We start from the raw sequence: 14329 nt of genomic DNA on the forward strand, positions 1-14329 counted from the left end.
TTATCGTAAATTTACTATTTTAAATTCATTTCTTTTACTTTTAAAAATCTAAATTTATTTTTATTTTTTGTTAAGAAAACAAAAAAAAAATCAGCCCACCTCTTTTTATTGTTTTTGAAATAAAAATAAAAGTAAGTAAAAGTTTTAAAAAATAATAAGATAATTTAATTATATTCATGAGGGATAATATAAAATTTATCTTGTATATATACATTTTTAAAAGGGCTGACGTGGGGCAGTTTGATGACTGCTAAGACAAGAACACGAGGGTGTCTTGTTATATGTTACATATGAGGGGGCTGAGTGAAAAACAATACTGAAAATTAGAGCTTGAAATCTGCGTAACTTCAAGAGCACGATGCCCGTGCGCACACCAAAGTCCACGCCTCCACTTCACTTGTATTCTTAGTAGTCGTCAAAATCCCAGGAAAAAGAAAACGATCAATTCACTCCTTGTCTCATATCAAAGTCTGAAATTTCTCTGCTCTGCAAAAGCTAATAACAATAATAAAAATAATAATCATGAAAGGAATATCGCTTTCACCATCAAACCATTGTCAACTCAAATTCCAAAACATCCTCGCAAAACAACTCAACAAACCGATCAACACAATCCCATTTCACTTCACCATCACAAATCGCCAATTCCCCGCACATGTTATTAAATGCCAATGTCAGCGAAGAGACCAAAACCCAGTACCCAAAAACCCCATTAACACGCCACCACCACTGGTAGTAGTTGGCTCAGCCAATTTTGATATCTATGTGGAAATCGACAGGCTTCCTAAAGTAGGCGAGACAGTTGCAGCCAAGACTAGCCAGACTCTTGCTGGGGGCAAGGGTGCCAATCAGGCTGCTTGTGGGGCGAAACTCTCCCATCCAACTTACTTTGTGGGTCAAGTGGGTGAAGATGCAAATGGGAAATTGATCACTGATGCTTTGAGTGGATGTGGGGTGAGATTGGATTATATGAATGTTGTTAAAGATGGTGGTGTCCCTACTGGACACGCTGTGGTGATGCTGCAGTCTGATGGGCAGAACTCTATTATCATTGTTGGTGGGACTAATATGAGTTGTTGGCCTGAGAAGTTTGGTGATGAGGATTTGGAGGTTGTGAAGAAGGCTGGGATTGTTTTGCTTCAGAGGGAGATTCCTGATTCTGTCAACATTCAAGTTGCAAAGGTCAGGTTCTTTTAATCTTGTCTTATTGTCGATTGCAATTAATCCATATATTTGTTATTTTTCAGTTTATTCATAGGCATTAGATTCGTTCTGAGTATTGTGATTTATACAAGCTATGGAAATATGGTTTAGATTTAAAGAATATTGATAGGAGTGTAAAGAGGTTTACACTAATAATTTGAATCAATCTAATAATTCAGTAGACATGTCATATGTTAGTTATTTTTAAGTTCATATGCATATGAAGTGCAAGATGAATTCTTGGTTCATATGCATCTGGACCTTTAACTTCTTTCTGTAGAGAGTTAGGATTGTTCTGTAGTCCTGAAGTATGCAAAAGATGAGAGAAATATTGATAGGAGTGTAAAGAGGCAACTTAAAAGATCATATGGAATTGGACCATAAATAGGGGAAATTTATTCAAATGTACTATTTATTTCCTAGTGTATACCCTAAGTAAGAAGACCGCTATTGTGAACATGAGAGTGGTGAATTTATATCACTTTCTTGAATGAGGATTGCAGCATTAATATCTTATATTAGGAGATAATATCCATTGGGAGATTAGGTGCAAGTCTGTGTGAGACGATTGATAAACAGATAGGTTGGACTTAAGACATAAAGATAAAACATAAGTAACCAAAGTTCTAGGAAGACATAGTTTGAAATTGCATTTTGGTCTTGAATTGCAAGCCTGACTGTATAGTTTGGATGTTCAACTGTGGCTTTGTTACATTGTTAACTCAACAGAGAAATTGGTTTGTTTATTCAAACAAATTCCACTTCAACATTCAAATTTGAAATTTTGCATCACTCATTGAAAGTTCCTCGGGTCTCAACATGGTATGTGGATATGCTGTTATTTTATATTCAGGTGATAATTTGTAATTTGTACATCCTTTTCGCTACAATAATGCCATACTTAATGAAATAACTTTTTAGCTACGAATACTTTTAATCTCTTCTCTCTCATAGGTGCAAGTAGTGTGGGCTACATATTGGCCTCTCTGATCCCTGAATTCCCCTTTACCCATTATAGTGGTTCCCTGTAATTTCTCATCAGAGGAAGTTAGATACCACTAATCAAAGCTTAATGGTATTTTGGAGCCCACCAAAACATTACCCTTTGACTCGATTAAAATCTTTATATGGAAAATGATGTGGAAAACACAAATAGTCTACTGTTATGTGATCGATTATACTCTGCAATGTGGATATGATTGTCACCGGGGTCTTCATATGGAATTGTACATTTTTCTAGGGAAAGATTCACTTTTTTGTTTATTATTTTCTACACATTCTGTTTCTTTTGTATCCGGAGTAGATTTTTGTGGTAGTAAAATATGACTATACTTTTTTTTAAGGGGTGAATTAATTATAAAGGTTTTGAAGAACTGTAGTATTATTTGGGAAAAATGAATTTAATTGACTACATTTAACATAGCCAATATTATCAATGTGATTGTAATAGAAATTAAAGCATAGTCCTTAACAGATGAAGTCAACAAAGAGCTGATACATTTATCAATTAATGTTGGACGTAGTTGGAATGTTATCTTGTCAATTTGGGATCATTTTTAATCTAATTTTGTTTACTTACGGAGTTAAGGATGTTACTGGTTTAAGGTTACCTGTTTTTCTTTCTGAAATTTTTATAAAGTTTATGGAGTCAAGGGGAAATCAATAATTCTGGGAATTTTATTATCCATGCTTCTTATTTTGGGTATTAATTGCTGTAGGAGTCTGTTTCTGTTAGTTTGTTGGGTCTTCCCTGGTTCAAATCTGGTTTGAATTCTGAAATTATATTTTATGACATTTATTTTTACGAATACAATCTGAAAAAGCATTTTATTATGCTTTTCCTAGTTCAAGTATACAATCTTTCTGTTGACCTGGAGGGAGAACAATAATAATAAAGTATTTTCATAAGCTTTTAAGATTAATTTGCTGGAGCAATTACCTAGTGTTTGTGTATATTATTTTTCTTTATTATATGTCTCTACAGTATTCATTATTACTTCTAGCAACGGTATGACCCTAAACATCCAACAGTTTTCCCTTAAATGAATCCTCAATTCTTCTTAAACCTTTTCACCTCAATGCAAAGATAGTTCTCAGTTAGAGCTGTGAATTTAAGATCTTCTGCAGCTGAGTGTTCTTGTTCTGCATCCACCAAATGTTTGAAACTCTAAAGCATCGTTAAGGGAAAAGGAAAAAAAAATAATGGTGCCAAAGTCTTCTTTCTTTAGTTTGCAAGCAATCATTTTCCCTCTCGATCCACACATGATCTGGAGATTTTGATTGAATATTATGTAAGTATTGAACTTTGAAAATATTGTGGTTAAGGAGTTTTTTTGTTTCATTATTTTCCACTGTCTCTTGGAATTTGTCACTTTGAATTGCATTGAGGCTTTTTATGTTTTCAATTTGTTTGGTCTGCTTTCTTTCGATATTTAGTTTTGCATATTCTGATGCCATCATATCTTTAGGCTGCAAGAAGTGCAGGTGTTCCAGTCATTTTTGATGCAGGGGGAATGGACGCTCCAATCCCTCAAGAGCTGTTGAATTTTATTGATATCTTGAGCCCCAATGAATCCGAACTTGGTCGTTTGACTGGAATGCCAACTGACAGTTATGAACAGATTAGTGAAGCTGTGGTGAAGTGTCATAAAATGGTGAGTGTTGGCACGTGAAAATTTCTTATTTTTGGAGGCTTCATAACTCAGCAAATATTTCATCTCTAGAGCAATAGACTTGTTAAATAAAAAGAAAGCAGATGTTGCAGAAATTGAATTGTTACATTGCGAAGTATTACAAGTTTAATGAATCTGAGATCCCGGCAACCATCTTTTACCCATATGGTTTGTTCTTGGCTTTTAAATCCATCAAGTGCCAATGCATATAAAGTGTTTTAGTATTTATTTGAATGTCGGAGGTGTCTGTTTTCAGGGTGTTCAGCAAGTCCTAGTGAAACTTGGGGCCAAGGGATCGGCTCTATTTGTAGAAGGGGAGAAACCAATTAAACAATCAATTATACCAGCTGCAAGAGTCATAGATACAACTGGAGCTGGTGACACTTTCACTGCCTCTTTTGCCGTGGGTTTTGTTGAGGGCAAGTCAAGAGAGGAATGTTTGAGATTTGCTGGTACGTTGGTGAAGAAAGATGGTAGTATTTGTCATGGTGATATTCACTCCCCAAAAGCACAGCCAAAAAAAAAAAAACAAATACACACATGCACACACAAAACAAACAAGTATTTATTATCCCGGAATTAATATTGCATAGCAACAAATTTTTTATTTTTACCTTTTGCAACTTGTTACAGCTGCAGCTGCTTCTCTTTGTGTCCAAGTGAAGGGAGCCATTCCTAGCATGCCTGATAGGAAATCTGTTTTGAATCTTCTTCAGTATGCTTGATAATATTCTTGTTCTTCCAATAGCAAAGAGCTATGAACTTTCCTTTTGCATATAAACAAAATGAAGAGGTAACTCAATTTTTTTTTTTTTGAAGAACTGGTAATTCTTTACTTTTGTTTTTCTCTGCAAATGGTCGCTAAGATAGATTTTATCCTTTCTCACATTAAAATTGTAAGAATCTGAAGTTGAAAAGTATCTATGAGGTATAGGAAATTTAAGCAGAGTTCTTCTCTGAAATGTTTGGGCTCAGCAGTATGAGACAGTTCCACTACTCCTAATGATATGAACTTTCTGCCTTAAATCTGAGCCGTCAACGCTACATGCCAATGCTATTTACTTTAACAAGACACGTCAGTCGGCTTAGCCTATCTATTTGAAGGGGTTGATTATCATTTGGAACCTGAAGATTTTACTTGCTGTGACACTAGGACTTTAAACTTATTGCTTTCTCATACGTACATACCCTTCTTGTTTTATCCCTTTAATTGCAGACCTTAGAGGGCCTAATTTGGGATTGCGCAATCTAGGGGCTTATTTGATATTTCAGTCTTTGTATTACACACCCCTTTTTAGTTGATATTTTCTATATATCGGCCTTTTTCCTTTAGTAGGAAAGTATTATCACGAAATTAATGAAAAACAAATGCCACAATTATAAGGTTTGGATACAACTGGGATCTATCAATAGTGTTAGTGTTGCATTGTTTGCAAGTAATTATGTTGCTTTGCTGAATATTTGCCAAATCACCTGAAAAATTGGTATATGTCTAGATATTATGCAGCTTGAGAATGTAGTTCCGAAATTTGTGTTAGGGGTTTTTAATTAAAGATGCCTTAAAAGTAGGGTATTTAGTTAAATATATCCCATGCTTAAAATATCCCTAAAGAAAAATATAAAACACACACAACTCACCTCCAACACTCTTTACTTCTCACTCTTTTTAACTCCACACAACAAAAACTCACTCCACACTCAAAATCACTCATGAACAGCCAATGCACTGAGATTTTAGTTTGCAGCTGGGTGCATTATTCATCACATGAATATGGTATTTGAAATTTTATTTTTATTTTGTGTTATTTATTTATTTTGTTGACATTATATTATTTTTAGGGTTTTGTTTGGTTTGTGATAAACAATAAAGCAACTCATATTTTCATTATATTTTCATTATATGACTGTTATTTGATGGATTTTATAACTGCATTCGTTAAAACCTGAAGTTGCTGTCAAAATTTTGTTCTGCACCCTGACATACACGACAACAGTCGTGTATGTATGGATTTACACGACTGTAGTCGTGAAAACGTGCAAAAGATTCAAATTATTATGACACTCTATCATTTTATTGGTGCAAAAAATATATTATTTTCACTAGATATATCCTTTTACTATTACTGGACTATAGTGGTGTGTTTTAATAAGTTACACGACTACTATCGTGTACGTATGAACTTATATATTATAATTGTACATATATGTAAAATGTTCCAACTATTATGAGATCCCAGCATTTTATCAGTGCAAGAAAAATATTTTTTGAAGAAGAAATATGTCATTTGACTATTTATAGTCATGTATTTCTATAACTTACACAACTGTCATCATGTATGTATGACTTTTGTCATGTATGTATAAATTTACACGATAGCAGTTGTGCAAGATTGAAAGATATAGTAGCTGTTATGACACTTAGCATTCTGTTAGTATAAACATTACATATTTTTACTAAACATATTCTCTAACTGTTTATTAGACTATAGTTGTGTATTTTATCAAGTTACACAACTATTGTCACGACAACAATCATGTAAATAGACAGACAGTTCCACACTTCATAATATACCTGGTTTGATTTTTTTTTGTATAATCATTTGTTGTATTATTGTAAGAAGTGACTTCAGTATGTGTGCCTATTATTCTTTAGAATCATAAGAAATTAGGATAGCATCACAAGGTGAAGAAAAGTTACGCCGTAAGTACGGTAGGTGTGGTTTTTAATGATATAATCGACTAACTTGTAATGCACCAATCTCACTGTCTAACAATGAGCCCGTAGTTAGACCAAATGAAACAAAAACAAGCACACATACTACTATGAACCTTACATACTTGTCATTTTTGTTGTTTTAATTTCTTTAATATCTAAAATAGTTAGTTGATAAATTTTTACCTTTTTGTTTTGCAACTGGATAAACATGTTTGTGTGGCTTATGCTGTTTTCAAAATGAGGCGACCGGGGCCTTATAATACATGGGTCGAGTGTTTGGGCTGAGCATGCAAATAATTATGATGATTGTGCAGCAACTTCCATTGTATTACGACTTATTTATGATTTGAACATTCATTGGATCTATGTTATTTGATGTACAATTACTTTTGTTATTTGTTAAATTCAAGTATGATATGTTAAAGCCGATGTTGATTTTGTTGTCATTATAATAAATGTTTTAGGTAATTTTATGTTCTATGTCTACTTACCCAACTACAGTCGTGTATTTTGGCTCTTACTCGACTATTGTCGTGTATATCTGATTGCACTCAATTATAAATGTGAATCTATTAAATACTCGACTATTGTCGTTTATTTATGAAAATACCCGACTAAAGTTATGTACCGATGCAAATACCAGCTGGTTATGTATGTTTACAAATACTCAACTGCTGTCGAGTATTTGTGAAAATATCCGACTGCAGTCGTGTAGCAATTCAAATACCACCTGGTTATATATGTTTGGAAATACTCGACTGCAGTCGAATATTTATGAAAATACCCAACTGCAGTCGTGTACTAATACAAATATCAGCTGGTCATGTATGTTTGTAAATACTCAACTGCAATCGAATATATGTGAAAATACTCAACGACAGTCATGTATTTGGGCTGAGCATTTCTTGAGCATATATGACCATTCTATTACATCACATACATTATATAAAACTATCTTCTCTGTCATTAATTTACTTAATAAAAAAAACATATGTATGATGTCAAATTAACTTTAATGATATCAAATATCAACAACATCCCATTGTAATCATTACATCTCATGATAAGTAATCCAAAAAATGACACATCAGTAAAGTTTTTAAGAGTGGGACACTACGTAGTTTTTTTCCAAGACCTACTCCAAAATAATTTGACAGCCAATGCTTTTTGAAATTGTGCAACATCATCTTGTTGGAAATATGAATTGACATCAAGTCAGTGGGCCAGGACCTCTAAGAACTGTAACAAAAATGGTCCACAATCACCACTAAAAAAATTTATATAAATCAATCGTTAAAAATCACCATTGTTATTGTTAAGTCGAAAAAATATAATTTCAGTTTGTAGTAAAAATAATACTTCAAATTTATTATCACTATCGTAATATATTATCAATCTACCAAATGATCACACAACATAAAAGCAACAGATATGAGAACTTTTTACAACTTAAAAATGTTCTATATATAAGACAACATGACTTTCTTACAACTAGCATCTACAGGATCAGCATAACTATATTATTTCAAGAACAAACCCATCAAATTAAAATATATTGCCAATAACTATGAACTCAAATAATTTTTAAATGAGTTATAAACAAAAATAAGAAATAAACCATCACTGCCACATGACATAAAAATCAAACTTTATGTATCAAGTATGTTAACAATTCCAAATAAAGTATAAATATTAAAAGAAAATGTTGAATTTTCCATAACACTCAAACAATTAATTTTCATTAGTTCAATCTAATTAATAAGCTATTAAGTATGTGTATAACTGTCAAAAACTAAAAACAAGTCTAGGACGAGTGTATTAAAGGGCAATTCTCCAATAGTTAACTAGTTGGAAATATATACAACAACATTTGTTGCACAATAATATCAAATCCTAAATGCTATGTGACTTCTTTAGTCAATAGCCTCACAATGAGACAAATTAATAAAATGATCCAACATTGTTTCAAAATAGCCTCACAATGAGACAAATTAATAAAATGATCCAACATTGTTTCAAAATTCACAAGTCGTTCAAAACACATTTATTAATAGTGTACTATCAATAGTTTTATGCTGAAACAAATAGCAAATTGTTAATAAATTAGAATTGCAAAATAAATGTTCTATAGCAAATAATAGAGAAAACCCAGATTGTAGCATAATGAATGCATACGCAGCTGAAGAAAATTGATATATAATTCCCATAGATGAAGTTCAACTACAAACAATAAGTAAAATTATATAAAGATCTAATGCATAAACTAGTGTAGCTATAACTGAGTATTCATAAGGATAATATTTGTTTTATCCAATTCTCTATGAATATTTAATTAGGAACTCCCACAACCATTATTAAAGAGCCATGAAATCACTCTCTTCAATTTCAAATCCACAAGTTCAAGAAGCTTCATTACATTACCAGCAAGAAAGATTATTAGTAAATAAGTAAGATAATGACCAAAATCATGTGGGTAATTTGTTTTTTAAAACCCTAATGCATATAACCCTAACAATTATGCACCATAAATTCTCTTTATAAAGTAAAAATCAAGTGTAAATGTGGTTAATGACCTTTAGTTCGGTGAATTTCCAGCCTTTAATTCGGTGATTTTGCAACCTTTAATGTGGTGGATGAACTTGCAACAGCAGGCGTTGTGTAAGGTAGCTTGTGAAGGTAGATTTTGAAATTTGAAGAATTAAATTGGGGTAATTCTGTAATTGCACTTTGAAAAAGGTATACAAAAGAAATTTTGAATTATGGGAGTGTAGTTGGATAAATACCTAACCTTTAGGGTATGGTGGGGACAAATCCCTGTTTATGTTATGGGGTTGCCAATTTCATGTGATAAGGAACTTTATTTCAAATCAGGGTTGGCAAATTAAGGCCGGCCCAAGCCCATTAGATAAGAATGGCAAGGGTTGGGCCTGGTCGGGCCGTTGAGGTTTTACTAATTTTTTCAAATTTTTTTAAAACTGTTGTAAACTTGAAATGAGTTAATAGTAATCAAGTTGTTATAATAAAAAAATGAATTAAAGAAAATAAATATTTCAAAATAAAATAATAAATAAAGTAAATAAAATTTAGACATTTAATTTTTTAGTATTGAATTCTCTAATACAAGTATTCTCTTAATTAATTAACACTTAAAAAGAGAGTATTATAATTTTAATTTTTTTATTCATTATTGATATATAAATTAGAAATTTAAGAGTATTTTTTTATTTTTTCATTATTTTTCAAATTTGAATTTATTATTCTAATTTATAATTTTTTTTAAAAAAAAATAGAAAGCTTGAGCTTAGCCCAAACTTTTTTTCCTAAGTCCTTACCCAAGCCCTCATGTGGGAAGCCCGAGCCAAAGCCCTTGGGAATGGGTTGGGCCGGCGCGAGCTTTTTTGCCATCCCTAAAATAAATAAATGTAATTGATCATAATTTTATGCGAAGTAACTTATTGTGAAATTGACCCTTTAATTACAGGATAAATCACACCCCAAGACCTAACTCAGACTCCAAGATTTAAGAATTAAACCTAAGCTAATCGAAACAACAAATAGATCAAAGAACACAACCCAAAGAATCAAGAACACACAAGAACTTAAGTGGTTCAACACCTTTGAGGGTGCCTACATCCACTGGAGAAAACAACTCAGGGAGCAACTTTATAAAGCTTCACGATTACAGAGATGATAACTAGCAATATAGAGAACAGTCAGAAAAGCTTTACTCTCACTATAGCTACCTTATCACTCTTCTCTTGATACCTCAAGACTACACCAGAACCAGCATCTATATATCAGTTGTTGCTGGCGTTACAGATCCAGAAGTTTCCCTCCAAAATCAACAGCCTTAACTAACTGATCACAAGCTTCTCACGTGCAACTTAAATCCTCCCTTAAACGACAACAAATCTCACCGTTTAAGCTTTAACAGGGATGCGTCCACCACGTGAGTGTTTAAGGATTTGAACGACATCACTAATTCGTCGGTGCTGGATCTTTGATTAGCTGAAACGACATGTCACTCATCTCTACAACTTTAAAATGACAAGTTGTTTTGACGAGTTTGAGTTCATTTCAACAATCTCCACCTTGAACTCAACACTCACAGCTCCCTCCTTTCACATTGTCTTCTCCCCATCTGCAGCTTTTTAAAACCTGCAGATACCTGCTAAGTTCATGCAAAGAATGAACTTGGCAGTAGGTACAACCTTAGTTAACATGTCATCTGGATTTTTTTCAGTATGAATCTTCAGCAACTTCACAGCTCCCCTTGATACCTCAAGTCTCACGAAATGCAACTTAACATCTATATGTTTTGTTTTCTCGTAATAGGATTGATCTTGCTAAGATGTATAGCACTTTGGCTGTCACTGTATAATGTTACAGACTCTTGCTTAGCTTCCAACTCAGCTGTTATGCCTTTCAACCAAATTATTTTTTTAAAGCTTCAGCTGCTGCAGTATACTCTGCCTCTGTAGTGGACAAAGCCACTACATTCTGTAATGTTGCTTTCCAGCTAACTGTGCAGCCTCTTAGAGTAAACAAATACCCTATTTGTGACCTCATTTTATCAAGATCACCAGCAAAGTCAGCACCTACATAACCAATTAGTGTGTCCATTTTTATCTTCTCCACCACAAACCAAACCAACCTCCAAAGTCCCCTTCAGATACCTCATAATCCACTGAACAACTCTTCATTGTTCATATCCTGGATTTGCCATAAACCTGTTCACCAAACTCACAGCATGTGAGATATCAGGTCTGGTGAGTACCATGGCATACATGAGGCTACCTACTGCACTTGAATAGGGCATGCATGTCATTTTCTATTGTTTTGCTTCAGTTTGAGGGCATTGAACAGCAGATAACTTGAAATGGTTTGCCAGTGGTGTTTGCACTTGCTTAGCATCATTCATTCCAAACCTCACCACAACCTTCTTTATGTAGCTCTGTTGAGTTAAGAACAAAATCTTCTTGCTTCTATTCCTGATAATAGCCATCTTCAGAATTCTCTTAGCTTTTCCAAGTTCCTTCATTTCAAATTTCCTGCTCAAAAGTCTCTTTAGATGATTGATCTCTTCCCTGTCATGGCATGCAATCAGCATGTCATCTACATACAGCAGAAGATATATCATTCCCCCTCCACTTGTCTCTTTGAAGTACACACAGCAATCATAGTTGCACCTGTTAAAGACGTGTTATCATAAAGTTATCAAACCTCAGATATCATTGCCTAGGTGATTGCTTTAACCCATATAGAGACTTCTTAAGTAAGCAGACACAATCTCTCTTTACTAGATGTCACATACCCTTCTGGCTGCTGTATTACAATTTCCTCTTGTAATTCACCATGTAAGAAGGTTGTTTTTACATACATCTGCTCAAGATGCATATCCTGAACAGCCACAAGTGCAAGAATAATTCTGATGGACGCATGTCTCACTACAGGGGAAAATAATTCAATGAAGTCAATTCCCTCCTTTTGTATGAAGCCCCTTGCCACCAGTTTAGCCTTAAATCTTCTAGGCTGAGCTCCAGTATCCCATCTTTAATCTTAAAGATCCATTTACAGCTTACTGTCTTCATCTTAACTGGTTTTTCAATTAATTTCCAAGTCTTGTTTTTCATCAAGGATGCCATCTCTTCATTCATTGCCCTCTTCTATTACAGCTTGTTTTTGCCTGTGATAGCTTCTTGATAAGTCCTAGGTTCATCATTATTCAGCTCTTGAGCAGCAGTCAAAGCATATGCAGTTAGATCAACTATTGCATATCTTTTAGGTGGTCTTATAGTCCTTCTCTTTCTGTCTCTTGCCAATTGATAAGTGTCCTCTTCACTTTCTGCTTATTCATGTTCAACACTAGCTTCAGGTTCTATTTTAGCACCCTCAATTTCAGGCTCAAGTTCTTTCAAGTTGTGAGGCTCCACTTGAAATTTCACTTTATCAGTCTCAGCACCTGATTTAGAGTTGTTAACAGGTCTCTTTGAATTATCCAAAATCTCATCTTCATGGAAGGTTACATCTCTGCTTATCATGCACTGTAGTGGCTTTGAGTCAACACACCACAATCTATAGCCTTTGATACCCTCTGGATACCCTAGAAACCTGCATTTTAATGCTCTTGGTTCCAGTTTGCCCTGCTTTACATGAGCATATGCTGTGCAGCCAAAGATTCTGAGTTTTGAATAATCAACCATCCTCCCTGACCACAGTTCCATTAGTGTTTTACAACCTATAGTAGTTGATGGGCTCCTATTGACTAGATAGCATGTTGTGTTTAAAGCTTCTGCCCAAAGGGTTTTTGGAAGCTTAGAATAGATCAGCATACACCTTACCTTCTCTACCAAGGTTCTGTTCATCCTCTCAACAATACCATTTTATTGAGGAGTATATGTGACAGTTTTGTGCCTCTGAATACCATTCTTCTCACAGAATTCTTCAAACAGCTTATTGCAGTACTCCAAGCCATTATCTGTCCTCAGAGTTTTCACCTTCAAACCAGTTTGGTTTTCAACAAAAATTTTCCATATTTTGAATTTTTCCAGAACCTCATCTTTACTTTTAAGTGCTGATAACTCTATGAAATGAGAGTTATTATGACAATTCTAGACTTAAATCAAGATCACTTAGAGAGTAAATGATGTGTTTTTATTGCATTTTTGTTACATTGTGCATAAACATTCATTTTAGTTCAGTCTTAATAAGTTTTGCTTGATTTAAAGTAATTCGTGCTCAAATTGTGTACATAATTGTAGGTTTCCAGAAGCTTATAATTCATGGAAGGAATGCTGATGCAATAGGCTGGCAAAAAGGAGGAAGAACATGGCTATAAAAGAATTAAAACAAATCTGGAACAGTGTAGTTGCTGTAGCCGTTGCTGTAGCAATCCTGGAACAACGACAGAGAAAATTTCGTGCGGGATACTTGCAGAATTGCGATCTGCAGTTTCCTAATCTGACTTATGTGCGCCCTAGGCTTCCGTTTACCCTAATTTTCAACTATAAAAGAAGCACACGTCATAAGAATTAAAGGGGGCCGTCACCCAAGGAGAAAAACACAAAGAAACAAAAGAAAAATAAGATTCAAGAGAGAGATTGAAGGCTACACAAGAGGAAAAATTGCAGAGATCAATTGGGAGCTCAATCCTTCTTATTCTTCTCTTATTTTCTCATTTTCTATTTATTTATGGGGATGTGTTTCATGGTTGAAACTTTATTTTTTATATTTCTTTTACAAATCATGAACTAAATTTATTTGTGGTTGAGTGATAAATAATCTTGATGGTTTATTGACTGAATATATGTGTTGCTACATGTTTGCTGTAGCAGTTTGTTTTGATAGTATTTATTTTTATTCATTATTTCGGTTGATCACCCATTTAATGATACAAGTTAGGAGAGAGCAGCAAAATGGCCTATCTTAGTGGAACATATCAGAACAATACTTGATCTTAAATTGAGTTTCCCAGATTGAGTTTTACTTGAGTCCCAAAAGGGCCATGCTTGATTTAATATTAGTGATGAACTAGACATAAGGATTCACCTTGTAGGGTAAATAGAACCTAAGCGTGTAATGCTATATCTTATGTTGGCATAGCAACTGATCACTGTTAGGTAGCATATATATATAAGATATCCAACATGCGACGGCTGAGGATACATAAGGATTCTGCCCAGTGTTGTAGCAAATACTGCAGCAATTGAGCCAACCATTAGAAAATAGTCAAGACCAT

At 33.9% G+C, this 14329-nt stretch overlaps 1 protein-coding gene across 2 annotated transcripts; it reads left to right on the forward strand.

Moving 5' to 3' along the window:
- Positions 1-323: 323 nt before the first annotated feature.
- On the forward strand, positions 324-13447 carry LOC18047138 (ribokinase). Of its 2 annotated transcripts, XR_002906275.1 has the most exons (5): positions 324-1182; positions 3672-3857; positions 4132-4327; positions 4509-4668; positions 13353-13447. XR_002906275.1 is itself a non-coding variant. In XM_006442163.2 (4 exons), exons 1-4 carry the CDS (start codon positions 523-525, stop codon positions 4598-4600), a joined length of 1134 nt encoding a protein of 377 aa, XP_006442226.1. In that variant the 5' UTR covers positions 324-522; the 3' UTR covers positions 4601-4696. The 2 variants fall into 2 exon arrangements, 1 of the variants encoding a protein (XP_006442226.1); XM_006442163.2 differs by lacking the exon at positions 13353-13447 and having other exon boundaries at positions 4509-4696.
- Positions 13448-14329: the final 882 nt, after the last annotated feature.

This window comes from Citrus clementina, unplaced genomic scaffold (assembly GCF_000493195.1).
Source record: "Citrus clementina cultivar Clemenules unplaced genomic scaffold, Citrus_clementina_v1.0 scaffold_3, whole genome shotgun sequence".
NCBI classification, from domain to species: domain Eukaryota; kingdom Viridiplantae; phylum Streptophyta; class Magnoliopsida; order Sapindales; family Rutaceae; genus Citrus; species Citrus x clementina.